The following is a 23,855-nucleotide window of genomic DNA, read 5'->3' on the forward strand; positions in this document are numbered from 1 at the left end:
GTATTTGCTGGGATTTGAGTTCAAATTTCCAGCTCCCACATAAAAAGCCCCTGAGGGAAGGTGGAGACAGCAGGATCAATGTGGCTCACTAGCCAGCCCGCTTAACCACATCAGTGAGCTTCAAGTTCAGTGAGACCCTGCCCCGAATAGTAAAGTGGAGAGTATCTGAGGAAGACATCCAATGTCCACCTCTGGCCTCCACACGTGTACCACATATACATGTGTACGTGCAAAAGGAAAAATAAAACAGCAACCGAGGATGTAAGAAGCAAACTGGAGAAAATATTCAAAACTTGAGAAAGAGGTCCAGAAGGTCTATGCAGGGCAAACTAACACAAAAATCTTTTTCAGGGATCAAACTAGCAAAACTCAGTAAATTACACATATATAGGTATGGTCTGCACACTGCATTGACTTTCTAGGGACAAGTTTACTTATCAAAACTTAAAATGTCTGAAGCCTGTCATTACAGTCTACGCAAGACAGCAAGAGGTATGGAAGTGTGGAAGGACAGATATTCACAGAAGTTAGTCACTGAATCCAAGTCTTAAGTGCAGAGAACTAGACATGCAGACTTTGTGACTCACTCCTATAATCCTAGCAGGAGGGGAAGGGAGGAGAAGGATTACAGTCCGCCTGGGCTATGCAGCAAGCTTTCAGTTGACATGGGCTACATAATGGTATACTGTTGCAAAGAGACAAATCAAACTAGAAACTGCTGAAATCGCCCTCAAGGTCTCAAGGTGCCCCTTAGGTTAGTCAGGTAAGTGATGGCAGACCAAAAAAGTGAAGACTATGCCACAAGATGTTCTCCCTCCCTCCCCCCATCTCTCTCTCTCCTTCTCTCTCTCTCTCTCTCTCTCTCTCTCTCTCTCTCTCTCTCTCTCTCTGTGTCTCTCTCTCTCTCTCTCTCTCTCTCTCTCTCTCTCTCTCTCTCTCTCTCTCTCTCTCTCTCTCCTATACTGCGCACAAACTACCATGATCCAGCTGTACGTCTCTCAAATATGTAACCAAAGGACACAGGGACTCCACGTCAGCATACACTAGTGCTACCTATGGATCCTGCTTACTGTAGCTCCGGTCACAGCAGCCAAGTCACATCAGCCTAGGTATCCACCAATGGAAAACCAAGTAAAGAAAACATGCTCCGTATACACCCAGACGTGAAGAAGTATGAAATCATGTTGTCTGTAGAAAAATGGATGGAAGCAGAGATCGTGGTCACCGTAACAAGGCAGACTAAGAAAGTCAAATGCCACATGTTTTCTCTCATGAGATCAACATAAAAATAGACAGAAGATGAATGGAAGTACTGAGGGAAAGAGAAGGAAACATGGGAGGGTGCAGCTGGGGGTGACAGGCAAGTGAACACGGTCCAAGTTCACAAACCTGCTCTTCTGGGCTATAAGGCAAGCACTCTTGGCTGAAGATGCATAGCTTGGCACTGAAGTCTGGGCTTGACTTAGCCCTCGGTAACCTGGTGGGAACCCAGACACTTAAAACAGAAACAAATCACAAAGTGATCACTTTCTCTAAGAAACCTTCAGAACTTGTTACAACTGTGGTTCAACAGTGCAGTTCTTCAATAGAGTAAGTGTCCACAGGACAACACTAGCGCCCCTAGCACCTCCCCTATGGACCCCATGCCAGGATGCAGCAATGTTCTTGGCCTCTGTTCAGGCATCTGCTGCTGCTTCCCGTCTCTCATCTCCCTGCCTACCTAACCTTCACTCACGTTTACAATCTGCATGGATAGAAACAATTCCCCCAGAAATACACAGTAAGAAGATGTGTAAATATTTACTGGTAACTATCCACAAACTCACTTTCTATACCTCCCATTTATAAGGAACACTGTTGGGCGGTGTTAATACATCACAAATAAAATTCTCAATGACATGCTGTATTTCCTCCATTCCAGATGTGGGTCTCAATAGGGAGAAGAAAAACTGCCTAAAACCACACTGGTGAGTACATGTCCCATCTAGGATCTCAAGACTGGAACCGATTGCAGGCTTCCTGGAGAGGCCTAGAGGATCTGACTAGAAGTGAGATGGGCAGATCAGGCCCTGATAGCATGGGACAGGTAAGCTGAGATGTGAGGACTGGCTGTCACTACAGTACACTGACTTAGAAGCAGACAGAGTCGGGGCAGAAAGTAATGTGGGGACACAAAGTTCTCTTGTGTAGTTTAGAAAAACTGACTGGAAGTGGCATCTGGGGAAAGTAGCTGGCAGCTCTGAGTGACATGAACTGTGGCGGGGACAAAGGGACAAAAAGGAGCTGCGGATGGATGGATGGATGGATGGATGGATGGATGGATGGATGGATGGATGGATGGATGGATGGATGCTGGTAAGATGGCTTTAGTGGTTCAGAGTATTGGCTTTACCAGAGGACCACAGTTCACCCACAAGGCTGCTCATAACGTCTGTAACTCCAGTTCCAGGCGGTTTGATGCCCTCTTCTAGCTTGTGGACACCACAGATGCACATGGCATGTAGACATACATGCAGGCAAAACACCTATACACATAAAACTAAAAATAAATAAATCCCAAAAAGCATAGACCCTGGATATTTGCAGCCTGAATTGGAATAGCACTTGCAGAGGGAAAAGCATATTTAGACACACTGCAAACGGTTCTCTCAGTAACACTCAGACTCCTGACCAGGGTTGAAAGAGACTTGCTTCTCAGCTGAGGAGAGAATGCTGCTACTATTCCTGACAGAGACTGGATGATAAGAGAAGTGGACCAATCTGCAGCCTGCACGTGTCAAATGACACTATACAAAGAAGACCCTGCTGTTGACAGGGGCCACTTCTGAGGCTGACCTCCTGAGAGGTCCCACTTCTTAGGTGACATGTCAACAACATGACACCCAGACTTCCTGTGAAGACCACAAAGTCATGCTTTAGAGGTATGGTAGGCTCTTGCTCAGTGGGAATGAGGCACGCAGACATATCCCCACACAGAGTTATATATCCTGTTATACCACAGAACTCTCGCCAGACTCCATTACACTCACTATGTTCCTTTAACACTCTACCCCACTTCCACCAAAAAGAGAATTTTAAGTAACTTTAAGTCACTGAGAAAAGAAGTTGTCTGGTTCCCACCCTTCACCCTGGATTTTGAGGATCTGTACCTCTACAGACAATGAAGTTATTCTTTCTCTCATCCTTCTCTCTGCTCTGAGCCCTCACTGCTGTCCATCTGATGAGACTCTATCTACCACTTTCTGTCTTCAGAGAGCATCTGGTTTAACCTGACCACAGCTTGTCACATTCTGACCCTTTGTTTTCATTCAAGAGGTGCACGCCTTCAGTCTGTTGGGTAACCTGAACAGTGGCTGTGAGAATTGTGTACAACTCTAGCTATCCGATGACTCCCGGGACAGCCCATACAATAGACAACACTGTAGCTGGATGCAATAAAATCAGATCTAATACACTGGAATCAGAAGGGAAACACTTCCAAACATTCCTGAAGTAATCTAGTTTTGCACATATAGGATAACCCCAGAGGCCCCAAGGGAACAGAACAGAGTGGCTAAAGTCCCCATGACCATCCTGGGCCCACACTTTGCAGTGCAGTGCAGCTTTTTAAAAGCACAGTGGGTACAAACATAGTAAACACTGGAAAGTAGGCAGAGCAAATGTCCACTTTAATTCTTGTGAGACTAATTTTGGCAGAAAGGTTACCATGTAAGGCAATCCACTATCTTGTATAAGCAAAATTCAGAATATCTGAGTGTGACCCTAAGGAAAAGGAAGAAAAATCTTGAGTTTCAAAGTTTAAGGGACGTAGTAAATACAGCTCAGTAGAAATAAAAACCGTACTGAAAGCCAGGTACCTGTGAGTTTGATCTTGGACAGCCGGGCCAAAATGCCAGGCAGATCATCGGTGTGAAGCTTCATCTCTTTCCACTGCCTTTCTTCCTTTTGCTCTTTGGCTGTGTCGAGGGAATGGTCCACTATGGAGGTCGCCTCCAGCTCCATCAACTCATTTGGCTTCTGGGACAGAGGCAGACTGGGTGCTGGGAAAGGTGGCAGCTCATCCACTTCTGCTCCAGCCTGCCCTGAAGATGTGTGCTCAAGAAGAGGAGAAGCCGGCGGCGCTGGTTTTGGTTTGACTCGCTGGTTAAGGCCCCTGTGCAGCTGTGTGACATACTAGACAGACAGACGAATAGGACACGTTACTAAAATGAGGATGCTGGTCAATGTCTTCCACCAGTCACATTTTTATGACTTGGAAAAGCTTCTTACATCACGATTGGCTAGCACAGCAAGCACCAACAGTGTGTGCGACACAGACAGCAGCACTGAAAGAAGAAAGGCCAAGTTAATTCCTGGTCTATGGTTTTAAATTTGTAGAGCCATATGGGACGGCGGGATGTGGCAAGGACACTAGTTGTTGAGTTATTGTCAGTTTTGTCTGTCACTCACTGACTAGCAAAACTGGTAATTACTAGTGACATTATGAGACTCCTTATTTCTTATATCATATACACCTCAGTTAATCTTTCCAACGGTATTTAAAGACAACTCATTATTAATAACTCTTTTATCTATAAATGAGAACATTAAAATTCTAAAATTGGCAAAACTGAATTTTAGTAAGATTTTACATTCTTTAAATTTTAAGTTAAAGTGGGTGTTTTAAATGAAAGGGTGAGATGCTTCCAAATAGAACATTAGACTATGAATTTGGGAGCCGCCGTTAGTCCTGTGAATTTCTAACTCTATTATCATTCTCTGGCTTTTCCTATAGACTGTGTCATTGTGCTGCCCCAAGATCATGGTGTGTCAGCATGTATACAGGCCGGTAAGAACTAGAGAGTGATTTGGATGTGTGTGTGTGTGTGTGTGTGTGTGTGTGTGTGTGTGTGTGTGTGTGTGTGTGTGTGCATGCATGATCACATGTAGAGAGGGTACAAACACAGTCACAAGTCAGCCTTGAGTGTCTCTCCTCAGGAGACATACATCTTATTTTGAGACAATCACATTAAATAAGCTGAGGTGCTGGCTAGTGAGCCCAGGGGCCCTAACTTTGCCTCTTCAGAGCTGACATGACGAGTGCTCACTAGTTCCATGCCTAGCTCTTTATGTTGGTTCTGAGGATCGAACACAGATCTTCATGGTGGCAATGCAAGCGCTTTACTGACTGAGCCATTCCTCAGTCCCTCAGAAATAATTTTAAAGACTTTTCAAATACACAGATGGTCTAAGAAAATAAAGGGGTCACACTGTTAAACAACTACTTCTGTATTTCTGACGTATTTATAGAACTTCAAAGAATGTATAAAAGATGCATCGTACAAGTTCAGCTTTTCCTAATTTTAGCCTGGTCGAAATATGCCATAAGTTTTCAATCTTTCGCCAAACTTAATCAATAAATTCAAGATTGTGTATTTAACCTCAAATGCCAGAATTATTCTGGTTTCAGTTAAAAATAATCAAAACAAGAGATTAAAGTTTTGGATAAACTTAAGAGAACATTAAATAAAAGCCCCCTTTCAAACAGTACTTCCTAAAACTTTTCTTCTAACCAGAATCTTTGCAACCCCTACCCCAGAGAAAAGCAGAGGCAGAAGGCAACTGGGATGGCTTCTACTTACCATGCGCTTGAGGAAGCTCAAGTGCTGAACCGTGACCCACTGATTAGTGACATTCCTGAACAGACGTGTGACCCTGTGTGGCAATCCCTGTATAGCTCTTCTCTCTAAATACCAGACACTTCGTCCTACTGAGCCTGAAACAGAGAGACAAGGAAAGGAAGACATGTAGAAATGACAGCTGCTCATTTACAGTGCCCACATCCACCTGGAGGCAAAGCCAAGCAGACTGCTGCTCTGTGTGAGGCTGGCCTCCAAATCACCTCTGCTTCCAACCTGGGAATAGTGCCACCCGTCAGCCTTAGGCTTAGATCAGAGACAGTCTTCAGGAGGACTGGGGAACGTCACTTTCACATCATTATGCTTATTACAATTCAGTGGAGAATGGAGACTACCACACAGTACATGTTTCTAAGAAGAAAATACAATGCAGTGAGTTCACTTTAAAAAGTAGAAACAGTGGCATGCATCTTTTCTTACTAAATGCCAGTAAACTGAGATGAAGGTTTACATTTCGGTTGTGATTATGTAGTTAAGACAACTACAAGGGGAAAGAACTTTTCAGTAAAATACGATGGTCAACCCAGTTAGGAATAACCTTCTTCTGTTGCTTCAAATTCGGATTTTAATCACTTTACTAAACCTCTCAAATCAGTGTGTGACAATATATACTGCAGTTACCCCCTAGGTCTCCACCTGATCTTTTTTAAAGTATCTTCTCTTGTGGCTTCCACAATCTAGTTTCTCTGTGCTCTTTTCTGCTTTTCCATTTCCCAATGTACTTCAATTTTCTATGTATTGTGTAGGTATCTGAACTGGATTTAAGTATCCCCTCCTAGAGGAAGGTTTGTAATACTCAAGAAGCTGACAAACTTCCAGGGTTCAGTAAGCTTAGAAAGCTTTAGGATTGCAAAGGTCCCTCCATGGAGTTAGACAAGCAGTGACAGTTGCAAGGTAAGAGCAGACTCCTGTGTGGAGCTCCTGCAGGTGCAGGAACTGGAGGGATGCAGCTTTCCTGAGCTATCCATTCCCCATACTGGGGTGGCCTTTCCAGTGATGCCCACTCCTCCCCCACTCCTGTAGGTAACCCCTCACTGGTACTCCTGTAAATATCCAAATGAACTCACTGGTACCAAGTTAGACGTGGGTGGACTAGTTTCTTGTTCAGGCACCTAATGCCCTATTTGAGGTGAATGGATACTCAGGTCTCCATACATAAAAGATATAATTATCTGTCAGTTTATCTAAACAATACTGTGGTGATTTGAATGAGAATGGCTCATAGATTTGAGTGCCTGGGCCCCAATTTGTGGAACAGTTTGAGACGAATTCAAAGGCGTGGCCTTGTTGGAGGAAGTGTTAATAGGGATGGGCTTTGAGGTTTCAAATGTTCATGCCATTCCCAATTAGTGCTCTCTCTCTCTCTCTCTCTCTCTCTCTCTCTCTCTCTCTCACACACACACACACACACACACACACATGATTGTCATGGATTCTTACCCTCTAGAATCTTGAGTCACACAGTAAATTCTTTCTTTTGTAAGTTACCTTGGTCATGGTGTCTCTTCACAGCAAGAGAAAAGTAACCAAGACAAACTTGTCCCTAAAAAAATGGTTAGTTATTAATCTTTAACTCATCTCTGAAGCCACATTGTGCCTGTATCTGATTGCTTTTGGTGTCTCCATGCGAGTGGATAGCCTTATGTCTCTAAAGCCATGTCTTCCTCACATGCATCCCTAGCCTTCACTGCAGGCTTCGGGAGCATCTTGAACTCTTCCTTTCTCACCTAATGCATCAATAAGTCCACTCAACTCTGACATGTCCTTCTTATCTTTCTACTCCTACTGAATGATCTCACACTGGAGCAGAGTAATGGCAGTCAGAGTGAAGACAGTCACCCTGCCTTCATGCATCTCCTTTCTTTTCCAACCCATGGTTCACAGATTGCACCCCTTAAACTTCCCTGAACAATACTACCATCTTGGGACTGAATGTTCAAATGTCTGTGCCTGTAGTCAGACCAGCATACCCGACATATATTACTCACGCAAACATCGATGTCTACTTTATCACAGCAATGCTGCTTCATGATCTTACAGCTAGGCAGACTACACATAACTGAAGCAACTTTATTTACACTGTTCCCTTGTATGCAATCTATTCTCTACCTATCAAATTTCCAATCTCTTTCCACTATCCTGTTATATCGTGTTTCATGACAGCACTTCTTTTATTCTTCTCTCATATGTTACACCACGACTACTTTCCCCTTCCAGCCTCTCACCCCAACCTCCCCTCCCTCCCAGATCCATTCCTTCTCCATTTCTCTTCAGAAAAAAAAAAAAAAAGGGTAGGCCTCCCAAGGGTTATCAACCAAACATAGCATAACAGGTTACAATAAGACCAACTATCCCCTCATATTAAGGCAAAACAACACAGTAGAAGAAAAAGAGTCTCAAGAACAGTCAGAGGCAGCCTCCACTTCCACTGTTAGGAATCCCGTAAGAACACCGATCTATACAACCATAACATGAGGACCTCAGTAAGACCCATGCAGCTCCCTGACTGTCAGTTCTATGAATCCCTGAGCCCTGGTTAGTTGATTCTGTGGGTCATGTTCTTATGGTGTCCTTTGACCTCTCTGGCTCCAACAATCCTTCCTCCTCCTCGCCCATGGGCTTCCCCAGCCTCTGCCTAATATTTGGCTGTGGATCTCTACAGCTGATGTCTTCCAAATGCAAACTGTTCCCATCTGTTATAGAATGCAGTGCTCTGAATAAAACAGCCTCCATCTTTATCAGACTGGCAATGCCTGCTTGCAAGAGCCCATCAAGACCCAGCTTGATAGCTGCTGACATTCCCTCATAGAAGGGGTGGGGAGGAGTTGGACTCTCACCTAAGATTCCAGCCACTCCTCACAATCATTTGCTTGCAATTCTGCCTTAACTGCATGTGGCCTGAGGGCTTAGAGATACTAGAGTAATAAGGCTGGGAAAGGTTCCAGCTTGTGACTGTGGGGAAGCCATCATTCACATTGGGTCCACACTTGCAAGTGCAGCTGCTTTAAGATCCCCTCCTACCCCTGCCAGTAACCCCCTCACCCATGTTCTATAGGCAACCGAATAAAAACAATGGTTCCCTAGGTTGAACTTTGGTGGAACCATACTTTGGTTTTTGATTAGGACTTCATAATGAAAGAGTAGACATTGTTTCTGTCTCCCCAAGGAAAGATTTCTTAAGACACCATCATCATAGTGTTTAGTTTTCTGATGGCAGAGTTTCTCCTTTAGTCAACTCTGCTATGACAGCTCCTGGACATTTGCCATATACTAAAGTGAAATGCTGTTTGGTAACTGACTAGCCCAAGTAGACTTCCTGAGCTGTGAGAACAAGTTCTGCCCTTGGAAATAGAAGGCCATTCATTATCTTAAAGTAGAGGTAAGCCAATGGCACTAAAGTCATATCCTCAAATCACAATTATGACACTTATTTTCAAGTGAATGGATATATGTTTGCCTTGGAACCACCCTGGAAATTCTTTCTAGATTAGATGGGCCAAGCTGAAATTTTACAGAATCGCAGTAACTTCACCACTGTGAGGGGTGAGGGGTGAGGGGTGAGGAGTGAGGGGTGGGGGTGAGGGGTGAGGGGTGGGGAGGGACAGAGCTTGGAAACTGTATTTGTCAATGGTGGCAATAGTTGGTTTATTTAAAGTGTGCCAAGTGTCCATGAACAAGTACCTAGAAAATGAAAACTATTTCAGGCCTAGGTAAATACATGCACACTTTAAGATACCCAGAGCTTACAACAGATACATTAAAACCTGAAGAGATAATCAGAACACCTCTATTCATCATTAACACTGGAGTGCAACTGTAGGGCTTTGTAAATCAACTAAGGAGACTTAAAGTTCATGAACCATATTTAATGGAAATGAGAACTTGAACTTTTATGAGGCAACTCAGAAGTAACTGCTAGTTACTTAACAACCCTAATGTTCCTTCTCTGCCAACTCTTCCCACCAAACTTCTGAGCGGGATCTTTCATAGATTTATATATGAGCAGATTTTTCTGAAGATATGCTCAATTTCAGAAAAGTAGCTATTAGTTTCCTCTATTCTACCACTCCAGAGACTGATCCTGGAACAGGAGGGCCATGTGCAACCTATCTCCTAGCACTATGACACTCAAGAATCAAAATAGAATTGTCCTATAAGAAATACAAAACAGAAGGGTAGAAAGAAAGGCTGATCTGAGGAAAACGTATATAAAGAAGAAGCTTCTGCACAGAGGGAATAGTCAAGCACTAAGAAGAGATGAACCCTCTAAAAATGAGTACCACAGGTCAGCATCAAGGAATACTCACAGTCAGGGATTACAGAAAGTAACAAAGAAGTGACTAAAAAGACTCACCACCACCACCACCCCACACACAAGAAAAATTCCCAAAACTTTTTATTATAGAAAATGATATATAAACAGAGGTGTCCAAGGAGTCTCCATTACTCACACCCAACTCCAACAGTTACCAAGTACTGCCCAACCTTGTCTCTTCTACCCACTCTTCTACTTGCTACCCTACTTTATGAGCCAGAAGTTACCTCTGAAATCATCTAGCTCAGTTACCTCATTATAGACACATTGATATTTCATTAAGGAAAAGTCAAATGATCTGCACTGAGATCACACAAAAGCATGGGAGAAAAAAGAGCTTCACAGAAGCACCGTGATCATGCCAGTCAGCCAGACACTGTGGGCAGTGTGTATGTGACAGGAAGGCCTACACAATAGTTCTGGGATGTGAGAAGGTACACCTTGACTTCTGTCTTGTCTGTACTATGGACCACCTTGCCATCATCCATGGATACCAACAAAACCGCAAAACCAACCTCCTCTTTAATATTTCTACCAGTACAATCTCATTCATTCCCAAATGACTGAGCATCATCAACATGCATAGGCATTGTTCTGGACATGAGGGATACAGTGGTGAACTAGACAGACGGACAATCTCTACCTTCACAAAGTGTATACCTGATTGGGAAAAACATACTAAATCGTTGTACATTTGTATTGCGTGTGTGAACAATTATAGCATGTGTTAACCATGATAAGCTAGTGTAATATAAGGAAAGAAGGATAAAGGCTTCTATTATAGATGGGGTGCTAAGGTTGGCTTCTCTGAAAAGGTAAAATATAAGACTGGTCCAAGAGTTTGTGAGAAACGTATATCTGTCAAAAGTTCTTCTGATGGAAGGAGCCGTACTAATGGTACAGCGCTGTCTCAATGAAGTTCAATCTGCAGTTATCATCATCATGGTTAATGGGGACAGGTGTGCCTCTTGTCATTAAAAGGCAGTGGCTAGAAACCGCAGCTCTCACATGCCAGGCTTGTGGAGCCCCATGGTTTACTCTGCCCTCCAACTTGCACTGTCTGAGACTCCAAAGAGCACGAGACACCAAAAGTTAGGGGCCACCTGGCCTATAGTGCACAGCTGGTCCACAGTTCTTGGCCTCGTCCCTTCAGGTTACCCCAAAGGTCACCTCCCTGCTAAGTGACAAGCCAAGGGCTTCCAAGGTTGCAGGCAGCCGGAAACACGGTCCCGCGCGTGGTAGAAAGAAAAGAATTCTCCCACAATCGTTCCCGATCAGGTACAGTACCTGTGAGGAGGCGCGAGGAAATAGTGTGCGGGGACGCGGCCATAACGCACTGGTGCAGCAGTCCCCAGGACCCCAGCGTCCTCTCACCTCACCGGCTCCTGGGCGCCGCCATCTTGTTAGCCCGCCCTCTGACTGAGGCGGGACTTCCTCTCATCACTTCCGCCTCCCTGTGGTCTCTGAAAGCTAGACAACCGGAGCTTATACAGATCCGACGGTGGAGCCTTCGCCTTCCTCTCAAATGCTCCACTTCTAGATTAGGTAAACGCGATGCTCCGGAGGGACAAATCGCCGGAGCGCGCGGGCGGAAAGAGTGTCGTGGCGGGGTTAGGGCACGGGACCGGTCTGGCAGTCCCGTGAGCTTGAGAGAATTGAATGCCTCCACAATTGTCAACCAGGCTTGTTCTTGCACAGCCTGTTGGCTTCTCGTGGAGTTTGGTAAGTAAAAGAAACGCGAAAGAACTCCTTAAAAGAGCGAAATCTGTCTTACAAGGGCAGTTTGTGCTTGCTTTCGGCAACAAGGTGAGATCTCTGTGGTTTACCCTAGGTGCTAATCTTGGGGCACTGAGACAGGAGACTCTCGGATTGTGTAGGAGCATGCACTGTATCTCTGCAGTAAGAACTGGTCACTGTAAGAATCATCTTGAGAGGGATAAGGTAGAAATGAGGTTAACTATGGAATGAGATTAACATTTCTGTGAAGTAGGCTAAAGAAAGGCTTTTAAGAGCCAACTTGCTGCTAAGTAGAAGAAACTGAGATCTTTAAAGTTTACCAGGAAGACAGAGCAGAGAATGGGATTGATTCTCTGAGACCCGTCACAATTCATCACTGCGGACCTAGGATAATGGGTGTCCCCATCAAATAAATGTTAAACTGAGGAAGAAGAGGATGAATTTCTGATGAATAACTGAAAAGTTAACAACTTTGTTCAATCCACCGTTTTGCAAGGGCTTGAAGTTAAGTTAAGTGAAATATCACGAAGTACAAGCCGTAAATACACAAATGAAAAGCACAGTTTGGGATCTAGTCACACCAACAGTGAGTGTTGCTTAGATGAATCAGGCCTTCTGCTTTGCAGCCATCTTGATTAATTAAACCCACCGTTTCTGGAAAGCTGATCATTATAAATTAGTCCTTTACAAACTAGGCCTCAGATGCCTACCAGGATGGTTACAAGATATGGAACCCAAGGGCAAGAGAGATTGAGTGATTCAAACAGTAGGTTGTACAGCAATGCTTCCTGTCCCTTTATATTTGTCTCTTAAAATTTATGTTATAAAACCAAAAAGTGATAGGACTGTATACTTGTAAGATGGCTATAAATAAAACTAATCAATAGTAGGAGTTGGAAAATTAGTAAAGAAAGGAATCCTGATACATTGCTTATGGGAATGTAAAATATTGTAGCCACTTTGGAAAAGCAGTTTAGGTGTACCTCAATAAGTTAAACACAGTGCTACCTCATGGCCCAGCTGTGCCTTTCCCAGGAATATACCCAAGACAAATGACAACATTCATTCACTTATAACATCGTAGTAGCCCAAAGTGGATATAACTTGAGTGCTCATCAACCAATTGTACATATTCTGTGATAAATATGTCCACATAGTAGTCTATTTGCCATGAAATGAAAATGAAGTGTAAATACATACAACAACCATGAAAACAATATTAAAATGAAGAAGTCAATCACAAAAGGCCAAGTATTTGATAGTTCCCATGTATCTGAAAATTCCAGAATTCTTAAAAACATTAAAGAGAGGCAGTATGTAAGTAATTTCCTAGTGCTAGTAGAAGGGGTAGAGAGAAAAGAGGAATGTTGCTGATGGGTACAGGGCTCATTTAGATAGAGAGAAAATGAAAATATCCCTAAATTGATTGTAATGGTGGTTGTACAACTCTCAATATATTTAAAACTTTAGTGTAGACAGTTGATACCATTTTTTAGATGTAAAATCTTTTTGAAGATAGCTACACATCATTGCTTTCATATATTTCATTCATACATGAATATATTATGACGATAAGTATTTTTTTAAAAAGAAATATGCTAAAGACTATCCATCTCTGTCTTAGTTAGGATTTCAATTGCTGTGAAGAAGTACCAACCACAGCAACTCTTACAAAGGAAAGCACTTAATTGAAGGTGGCTTATAGTCAAAGGTTTAGTTCATATCATCATGGTAGGAAGCATAATGGCACTCAGGCAGACATGGTACTAGAGAACTGAGAGCTCTACATCTGCATGTGAAGGCAGCAGGAAGAGACTGCCCTTCTGGGCTTGGTTTGAGCATCTGAGACCTCAAAGTTCACCCCTCAGTGACACACTTCCTTCAACAAGGCCATACCTCCTGACATTGCTATTCCCTATGGTCCTATGTGGGGCTTTTTGTTTTTTTCAAACCACTATAAACTCCCTCAGTTTTCATTATGCATCATGCCAGCTTCTCACTAGTAACGTGTTCCCCAGCCTCTGCTCAGTATTCCCTGGCATAAGCATACCTCCCTTCTGCAAAGAGACTTACAATAAAAGACACGTATATGAATGGACATGAGTTGGAGTGGTTCCTTTGTTCCTTGCTAATGAGTGTTTAAGTGAGGCAAGCACTCCTAAGTCTGCTTCCAGCCCCAAGCTGATTCTTTGAATGATGAAAAAAACTGCAAGAGGACTCAGCTACTGCTAAAGAGTAACATCTTTAATAGGCGCTTCCAGGAAGAACAGGCAGATTGGAAAAGGGAAGGAAGAGAAACTAGTCCCTTCTCCTTGCACCACTCTTGCTACACTGTAGCCCTCGTGGGCAGAGCCATGCAGGACAACTGCAACAAAGTGGCTGGCCCATCCCCAGCTCTAGGTACAGTTCTACATAGCCGCTTTGTAGATTACTGATGGGAAGTCTTAAGAGTAGATATTCTACTCTTAAGTGATTGGAATTTACAGCCTCATGGGAACTTGACCACCCAGTTCAGCTGGCCAGAGTTCCTCCTTCTTCCTCCAAGGTGACTGATCACATCAGGGTAGGATCATCCTCTGAATTCATTCCAGATAGGCACCTCAGTTATAGTCTGCATGCACCCTTTTCCTTGCTTCCTTCCCAGGGCTCAGCTCCGTCCTTGACTCTTGGGACACTAAGAGGGAAGATTACAGTTATTTAGAATGGCAGAGTGGCAGGAAATGCCCTGGGTGAGCTTTCTTTGCCACCTTTGTAATCAATAGACCCTGATTGTGTCAAGGGAAGCAGAATTCCCAATACCAATGGTATGGCATAATTTCATCCACCCTCACCTGTCACTCTGTTTTTCAGACTTTTGGAAAGTAGGATGGCCCAGATAGGAGAAGAGAAAGAGGAGTCTGCTGGTGACGTTCTGGAGAACTTTTGTTTGTTTACTGAACATGGAAGGGAGGTACTCTTTCTGCCTTGCCTGTTTTATTTTCAGGAAGCAGGGTTGGGAATGAAAATCCCTGGAGCTGAAACAGCCATCCTGAAGCTATAACAAGCCGGAGGAATAAATAAACCCCAGTTTCTTGTATCCTGGGTGATGTATTCAGTGGATGGCCTAGGGGGCTGAGCAGCTTGCATTAAAGCTTGCTGAAGATACACGAGACAGAGACAACTGAGATTGTGGCAGCTCTCCACAAAAGATGCCATGCCCAGTGAAAAGTCAAACAGTGGAGTTTGAGTCTGTACTTTTTTTTTTTTTCAGACAACCTCAGTGCCTACGACTGTCTTTAAACTGGTGTTTCTCCTGCCTGAGCCTTCTGAGTAGTAGGAGTGCAGGTGTGCTCCATCAGGTTGAGGTGTTAACCATTTCTAACATAAAATCAACCTGTAATGCTTTAAGTAACACTAATAATAAAAGGCCATTTTGTACAGCTTTGTTTTGTGTTTCTTGTTTACTGTGCACACATCTGCTTTGATGATGTCAGAATAGCTGGTTTACCACAGCAGGAAGGCATTCCTCTCCTTGTTTGGTCCTTTTCACCATATCGGAGCCTAGTGATGGTAAAATGTTCTAAGCATAGGAAAAAAAAATCCTATGTTTGAGAAAAATCATAACCTTAAGTACCCTGTTAAAGACTAGGGTTTTTTGGTTGTTATTGTTGGTTTGGTTTTTTTTTTTTTTTTTTTTTTTTTAGCTATGGGGAAATGGTTATGTGTTCGCATAAGTGAACCATCTGTATACTATACAAGTCTGAAGTACAAAATGTGGGGAAGATAATTTAGCAAGCAGAATCCCAGTTAGGTGACTTCCAGGACAACAATCTTTAATAAATGACTAAGAATGTGCCAACCTCCTTATATATTTTCTGGAACCAGTTACTACTTGTCCATGAGCCTCTTTTTTTTTCTGCATTTATACCTTTAACCTTTAGACCAACAACAAACAAAATTTATTTTATTATTTTTAATTTTGTGTGTGTGTCTGTGTGTGTGCATGTGCGTGTGTGTGTATGTGTCTGTGTGTCTGTGTGTGTGTGTGCGTGTACTTCCTCATGTGAGCCATGGTATGAGTATGAGGATTAGAGGACAACTTTCAGGAGTTGGTCCACTCCTCCTCCCATGAGTTCACTGCAGGAGTTGAGTTGAGCTTGTCAGGCTTCTGTTATTAGGACAATACATCACATATTTGCAAAGCATTATCCTTTAGCATCCACCAGTGCTGCTCATGATGGTCTTACTGCTTTCTCTCAAGAACTTTTTCTCAAGATACGCTGTATTGACATTTCAGACGAGTCACCCATTTTTCCACATTCACATTCTGAAAAGTGCCACAACTAGAATTTAAGCCTTTCTGATACCAGTGCACATGTTTCCAGTTCTACTACAATGATCTGTGTTATACAGTCCCTGGGATCTAGATTTTATTTTCTTCATTCTATTCCAGAATTCTTTTATTTCATCAAACCAGTCATTGAAGTTCAGCCTTAAAATTTTGCTTGAATTTTAAATTTTCTGACTTGCACTCAATTTCATTTGACTCAGGTTTGTCCATGTATAGGACAGGATGCTAATACCAGGGTCCATGACTTTAATTTACACTGTTAGTACCTAGCCAACATCTGGACCTTCATAAGAATACCCAGTTTCTACCTAAGAGCTCTTAAAACAAAAGCTTTGATGGTGGACCTGGCAATTCAGCTTCAAAAATTATTGCAGTTTTCTGCAAGTCACATAAACCATATATGAAAATAAGAGCTCATTGTGCTAGTTATGTTTCTGTTGCTATGATAAAATACCATTACAGAAAGCAACCTAAGGAAGAGTTCATTTACCTTTTGGTTTCAGAAGGACAGAGTGCAAGGCAGCAGGAGTAGAATATTGAGAGCTAATCCAACTGGACAGAAGAAGCAAAGAGTAAGAAATATGGTGAGGTTATAAGCTCTCAAAAATAACTCCATGGTCAGTAGGACTCTACCTTCTAAAGGTTTCATATCTCCCCAAATGACATCACTAACTTGGGACCAAGTATTCAAAGCCTGTGGGGAACATTTTTCATTCAAACAACATTGGTCTTCTAAGCTATGGCCTTCTCACGATACAAAATGCATGTAACTAACTTTGTAAGTTCCCAGTCATGACAGTCTCAACACTGTTGAAAAGTCCCAAGTTCTTTTGAGCCTCAAGGCAATCTCTTCTCTGTGACTCCCTAGTAAGGGGAAAAAGTGAATTACATATTTTTGACGTACAGTGGCACAGAATAAAAGATTGGACCAAAGCAAGACCAACACCCGACAAGGCAAATAACAAATCCTGTAGCTCCCTGTCCAGTATCCAGGTCTTCAGTTTCAAGAGCCTTGGATGACTCTGCTCCTCAAGCTTTGCTCATCCTTCTGGTTCTATTCCTTGTATGCAGCTCCCCTTGCTCAATGTCTCATGGCTCTGACATCCCCAAAATATAGATGTTACTGTACCTCAGTTTTCGCCCTTACAGCTTCACCCAGTGGTCTTCCAGGGGCTTGTTGGAAACTCAGCCTGCCACACTTGCCTGCACTCGGTGGCTCTCTAAATCTCCAGAGGAAGAATCCATGACCCCCTCAATCCTCTATCTTTCTTGTTTTCAAAACCGAACACTGCCAGGTTCAGGTGCCAATCTTGGATGGACCTTCACCTCCTCGGGTCACAATTGCTGCAACTTCTGTAGGAGCAGGAAACCTCGCTGGCTGTCTTTTACAAGCTTACGGGTGTCCTATCTTGCCCTGAGTGAAGATTTCATGTCTTTCCAATGCAAACCAAAGGGCATCTCTTTAATGGAGCTAATTGTCATCATCACAGCCTCGTTTCCAGCACATAACATGAAGCTGTCTTGATGTTTTCTCTGTCAAAGAAACGAGCCCATTACCTTTAAAGTTAACCTCGCTCACGTCCTTAGAATGGGACAGAAAGCAGCCAGATTCTTTGAAAAACTGAACATGAATGACTTCTAGCCCAGCTGTCAAAAGAGTCCCAGAGGGACAGAGTCAGTCATGGTGGGGGAAGGCAAGATGTGTTTGCAAGCACGGGAAGTTGAAACAGCTTGTCTCAACCATACACAGGAAGCGGAGCAGGAAGTCAGGTCAAGCTATAAGTCCTCAAAGCCTGACCTCAGTGACACACCTCCTCCAGCAAGCTCTACCTAACTAAAGGTCCCATAACCTCCCCACACAGCACTACCAACTGGAGACCACTTGTTCAAATACCTGAGCCTACAGGGCACATTACCGAGACAAACCACCCCAGTTGAGAAAAGGTGCGCTGATGTAGTTGGTGCTGGTGAGAGTGAGGATAGCAAAATAACTTGTTATTTGATACGATTCGCCATGCTTACACATCATCTCAACAACCGTTTAGGCTGCCTACATCTAGGAACTAGAGCTGAGAGTGTTTGGGAGATCGTCCTTGGTTTCATAAACACCATAGACCGGGCAACTTAAAGCAGCAGATGTGTATTGTCTCCCCACTGTGGAGATGACGAATGCCAGCAGGCCGTGCCCTTTAATAGCTTAATAGGAGATCATGGTCTCCTGGAAGTCCCAAGGCATTGTTTGCAGCAGAACCCCAATCTCAGACCCCTCCTAAATACAGTCATCTTTCCTCTTCGTGTCTCCATATGGCGGCCTCTGTGATCAATTTTACCCTTTCTGTTGTTTTGCATTTCTCAACTAGAGTATGATGGTCTGCATGGGAAATATCCCCCATAGGCTCACGTGTCTGAGCATTCGGTCCCCAGTTTGAGGCACTGTTTGGGAAGGGCCTGGAACCTTTAGGATGTACAGCCTGTCTGGAAGATGTATCCATGGGGACAGGCATTCCACTTCTTGCTTGCTCCGTTTCTCTGCTTCCTGTGTGTGAACGAACATGCCATCTCCTAGTTTGCATGTCAGATCTTTGTGTGGCTTGATAGGCTGAGTTCTTCCGGAACTGTAAACTAAAGTAAGCTCTTCTTCAAGTTGCTTTCAGGCCTGGTGTTTTATCACAGCAATGGCAAAGTGGCTAGTACACAGAGTGTCACGGTGTACCGCAGGTTGCCCTGGAATTTAGTTCTTCTGCCTCACCCTCCTTAGTGCTGGGATTACAGGCATGCACCACCATGCCCAGCTTTAAAGGTAACTTCTCGAAAAATCACCTGTCAAGTTGATTTACACTCCATTGTCAACAACCTCAATTTGATTTTATCTGCATGACCCTGTTTCCAATTAATATCACATTAGAAACCGAACATGTGGAAAGACACCCATCGGCCTGTAATTCTGCACAGGGATGCTGTGGATGGTAAGGCCTGGAAACTGAACCCAGACTTCAGAGAGGCCAGACATTTTCTCAGTAGCATGTGCTTGGGAGGGCTGTGTACAAAGTCTTCAGAAAGCGAGACATGTAAATGCAGCGGGAGGGAGAACGAGTATTGGGTAAAAATTTGTAAGACAATAAAACTTTGGGTTGGCTTCAGGCATTTCCTTTCCAATAGTTCCATGCCAAATGACTCCCCAGGGTCTTGAGGGGGGAGTTATGACCTAAGATCACTACAGCCAATGATTTGTCTATCGTCAGGACAGGCAGGCATTCTCAGAAATGCAGGACCTTGCCAATGATTCCAACTAATTGAAAAACTATTTGAAGATACATTCTGGTGGTTCAGTGGGTTTGGGGTTATTTCGAACAGAAAACATTTCAAAAATAAATTTAAAACCAACACAGGGTTGCCAACTTTTAACGTTGTAAGGGTGTTTAAATTAAGTCAAACTATCATCTAACACTGTAGTCGTTTTGTAAAAGACAAATCATCTTAATGTGAAAAATTATTCCAGGGATATAACCTGATAGCTATTTACATTGAATAATTTAGTTTTATGAAAAATATCTTTATTTAATATCTATGTGCCCCGGAAAAATAAAGAACGTTTTTTCCCCCTGTAGATAAGATCTCATCCATGAATGGGGGTTTGAAATCCAGGAAGTGTGGGGAACTCAGGACAGAAACTGAAAATGAGCACTGGCGAGCACTCTGAGATTTATGCCACTGCAGGAAAAATAATATTCAAAACTAACTGTAATCGTTTCCATTTTCTAAGGAAAGTTTCAGTGGGAAAATAAATCTCTCGGTTACTACTCCCTTCCACATAAAGAGGGTGGTGGGGGTCGAGAGATGCTAACTTCTTCCCTCAGCCAACATCTGGGTTTCCAATTCATGTTTTTCAAATATTCATGGGACTATTGTGAAGGGACCCCCATGTTTAAAATGATTTGGGCATTTAATTCGTTCTCCCAAATTCTCTGAAAGTGTGCATCTACATCTTAAACTGGCTCGTGTTCATTTGACTCTATTTGCTAAGAATTTCTACAACTTTGGTATAGATAAGAATACATCAAGAGACTGGCCCATCAGTCCGTGATCCGAGGCATGTGCGGGGCGAGATGTACCCTTGGAGAAGGAAGAAAGGCCAGTGTGCATAATCAAGAAGTACCCGTTCTCAAATCTCAGTACGAAAGAGTCAGGAGCCAGGACAGCCAGAGTTGGAGTTAGTTGAGTGTGAAGAGGCTAAGAAGCTTTCACCGGGGAGGAGTTTCTTTCTCACTGGAGAAAGGCAGGGCTACTGTAAAGCTGCCTTAAAACCAAGCATTGGGAACTGGAGTTCAGTTCCTCAGCACCCAAGTCAGGTGCCTCCCAATCGCCTATAACTCAGCCCTGATGCCCTCTCTGGCTTCTTCAGGTACCTGCACACACGTGATAAACGCATAACTAAAATAATTTTATATATATATATGTATATATATATGTGTGTGTATGTACAGTATATACATGTGTGTATGTACATATATATACATGTGTGTACGTACACACACATATATGTACATGTGTGTATGTACACACATATATATACATGTGTGTATATGTGTGCATGCACACACACATACACACATACACACACATACACACATACACACACATACACACATACACACACACACACACACACCTAAGAACTTTGTGGACTTGCATGATTTTGGCCTGAAGCATTGGCTTGAAGCCCTGTGCCTTAGAACCACAATCAGGGATAGAAATAGTTGGGCACAGCCACAGAGTCCTCACCCTATAAACGTTCACATTCTCTGGTATGTGGAATATTAAAGTAAATCAAACAGAACTCTGCTCCTTGGTGTCTGAAGTCTGTACCCTGCTGAGATTTTTATCTACCCTTCTGTGCTTCAACTAGCTCATCTTTTAATGGAGGCACAACAGAGAGCAATTGGAAAAGTGATGTGTAAAATCTGTTATACCCAGCACATTACTTATTTCTCTGTACCATACAGCAGTTCAGTCACTATTGGTATTACTGATTTTTTTTTCACCAATAACTATGTGAAATATTTTAAGCCCTTTTTGTATACAGGGAATCCATTACAGACATTTAATTTAAAAATCTTGACAATTCCTTGATTCTTTTAGATGAAAACTTGCAACTAGCTTTTGGCCCCCAGCTGAGTTTAAACTAATCAGATCATCCTACTAGGATTGCCAAGGTCCAAATAACGTTGTAAATACAAATGAGTACTAGACTAGACAGTATTTTTATGACCTCCAGACTGTATTTCTGTATTAGTGCGGTAAAAATGGAACCCTGTTAATTTGTCCAATAAAATTTGTAATCTCGGATACCGATAAAATGATTCTAAAGAGTTTTGTGTAAAATAAGTAAGAAATAGCCAAGAGAAACTGCAAAGTTGTTGTATGACACCGTATCTTATCCCCTACACCAACACAGCAAACAGCAGCCATTTTCATCAGCTGATTGTTCTGCCTGCTGTAGAGCTGGGTCTGTGCACTATTGAAATTGCCTCAGGAATGGAGTGGATGGGAGGATCACTGGACCCTCACCAGGGTACCCAGCCACTGCTTCCGTCCATTTGTGTGCATCACTACCCTAATTGCACGGGACCTTGAGGTCTTTGAGAGGAGCTAGAGCGTTCAGAGGTTAACTGGGGTGGGTGTGAGAGACTCCATTTATGCAGCTGGAGAAGCCTTCAGCATCCTTGCTGGGCTCAGACTTCCAGTGCAGTTGCTATGGGGTCACTCATGCCGTGGCCATTAACTTCTCACCCATGCTCTAAAAGTTAGCCCAATAAACTCATGGCTCTCCCAGGAGGGGCTCTGCTTGTAATCCTACTTTGGTTTGTTGTTGGGACCTTATGAGGAGGAGTAGATCTTGTAACTCCCCCGTCCCAAGGGAGGAATTTACTAACAAAAATGAACTGGGGTAAAGAGATGTGTTACAAAATGTTGATAGTATATTTATATTGATAAATATATCAAGAGTCTGCTGGTGTTTGCCCAAGTCTGGGTAACAAGATCACTGAAAAGAATGCAAAGCCAGAACCAAAGAATATATTGTTAGGTTCAGTGCTTACGAAACTAAACAAGTGTTAAACATTGAACACAGGCAGGTGTGTAGCTGCATGAGACAGACAGGGAGAGAGCAGAGAGACAAAGACAGAGGTTAATACTAGTTTTCCTTTTACAACAGAATCTCTTGGAGCCTAAGGTGGCCTACAATTCAACCTGTAGCCCAAGCTGTCCTCAAACTTGTACTGATTTCCTGCCTCGGTCTCCTGAGTGCCAGGATTACAGGTAAAGGGTATCAACTAGAAGAGTTATATATTCAAATAAGATGGCACATCATCTGCCCTTTGACCTGGAAAGGATGACAAGAAAGACAGCAACTGCTGGTGAGTGGGGTTGGGCTGAGAGAAAATTACATACATTATCTCCTGGAGGCAATTTGTATGGAAGGCCTCCAAAAGTTCGTATCTGTGCACCCTACTTCTAAACATTCATACTGAGGGCATTAGAAAAATGCTCACCTATAAGATATTTACGCAAGTTCAGTTTGAAGGGCCCAACCTGAAAATTTCTTGAACATAACAATAATCCTTGGTGAATGACCAATAGCACATATTGACTGAATAAATGACATAATCCCAGGTGTGCACACTGTGACTCCTGAGAAGAATGCTTACAGGAACTAAAAGTCCACAGGCTGGATTTGAACTAAGGTCCTTTCAACCTGGTCCTATCTTAGTATTGAAGAGTATATAACTTAAAATGTCTAAAAGCGTACAGTCAGACTCAAAATAGTTGTTAGAATTAATACACATTTACCTTTCTACTTCGGTTAATTTTTTACAAATGCTGTGCAATAAAGCATGTCTTACTTGATTGAAAAACAGACAGAGTGGAGACTGAAGCCATGGTACTCTAGGGATATTCAGTGCCGAGACATGAAGTGTGGCTCGACAGGAGAGAATGGTTGCTTTGCCCTGTGGTTGCCTGCTGAACACTCAGATTTCAGAGCTGGCTGCATACTTTGTGGTGGCTTTGTATTCCAAGGGTTGACTTCGGCAAACAAGCTCAGCAGAGTACAGCGTGTGCCCTTCAGGAGGCTTCAGGGCTCTCAGGTATGAGTAACACTAGCTCATTTATCTTTGGATGAATTTGTGTGGCATGCCAGGGTGTTGACAGAACCTGAGCGGGGAACAATGTTTATTTATATCTACACACAATAATTCAAGTCTCCCTAAATCTCAGACTTTCTCCTCATTTGCTTGCCGCTCGCAAACATTTGCAGTTCTTTCCACCGGTGCTCCCTGGTTTGCTTTGGCTGGGTTTGGATAAATGAAAAGGAACACAAGACAGTGAATAGTTCTGAGTGCTTTGGTTCACACATGAAACGGGAACATTTGCTTATGTGATATGCCAGAAACACCGAGACTTCGAAGCTTCTGGTTTGTGCCTTCACGACTGATTAATACCACATTTACGTTGTTGATGCTAGAAGATGCTTTAAACCGTATGACTGTGTGTGTCTGTGTGAATGTGTGTATCTATGTGAGTCTCTCTCTCTCTCTCTCTCTCACATTCTTCTCTCTTATTCTCTCTCTCTCTCTCTCACATTCTTCTCTCTTATTCTCTCTCTCTCTCTCTCTCTCTCTCTCTCTGTGTGTGTGTGAATGTCATGTGTGTGACTGTATGAGTATGTGTGTCTACATAGCCAGATCAGGCAGAACCTTTTGAAGTCCTGGTTAGATTCTGAGCCATTTGTTTTTGC

At 43.0% G+C, this 23,855-nt stretch overlaps 1 protein-coding gene and 1 long non-coding RNA gene across 2 annotated transcripts in view; one reads left to right on the forward strand and one right to left on the reverse strand.

Moving 5' to 3' along the window:
* The window catches only part of Cox10 (cytochrome c oxidase assembly factor heme A:farnesyltransferase COX10), a 112,708-nt gene extending 101,301 nt beyond the window's left edge, over nucleotides 1-11,407 (reverse strand). Inside the window, 3 exon segments of the mRNA NM_001398997.1 lie at nucleotides 3,858-4,173; nucleotides 5,622-5,755; nucleotides 11,281-11,407. Coding sequence (NP_001385926.1) covers nucleotides 3,858-4,173; nucleotides 5,622-5,755; nucleotides 11,281-11,323 — 493 coding nt within the window. The 5' untranslated portion in view covers nucleotides 11,324-11,407.
* Nucleotides 11,408-11,449: 42 nt separating this feature from the next.
* Nucleotides 11,450-15,149, forward strand: LOC120095118 (uncharacterized). Its single transcript, XR_015631717.1, has 3 exons — nucleotides 11,450-11,715; nucleotides 14,581-14,680; nucleotides 14,981-15,149. It is a non-coding gene; the product is annotated as an uncharacterized LOC120095118 (long non-coding RNA).
* Nucleotides 15,150-23,855: the final 8,706 nt, after the last annotated feature.

This window comes from Rattus norvegicus, chromosome 10, assembly GCF_021556685.1.
Source record: "Rattus norvegicus strain SHRSP/BbbUtx chromosome 10, alternate assembly SHRSP_T2T, whole genome shotgun sequence".
In the NCBI taxonomy this organism is placed as follows: Eukaryota; Metazoa; Chordata; class Mammalia; order Rodentia; family Muridae; genus Rattus; species Rattus norvegicus.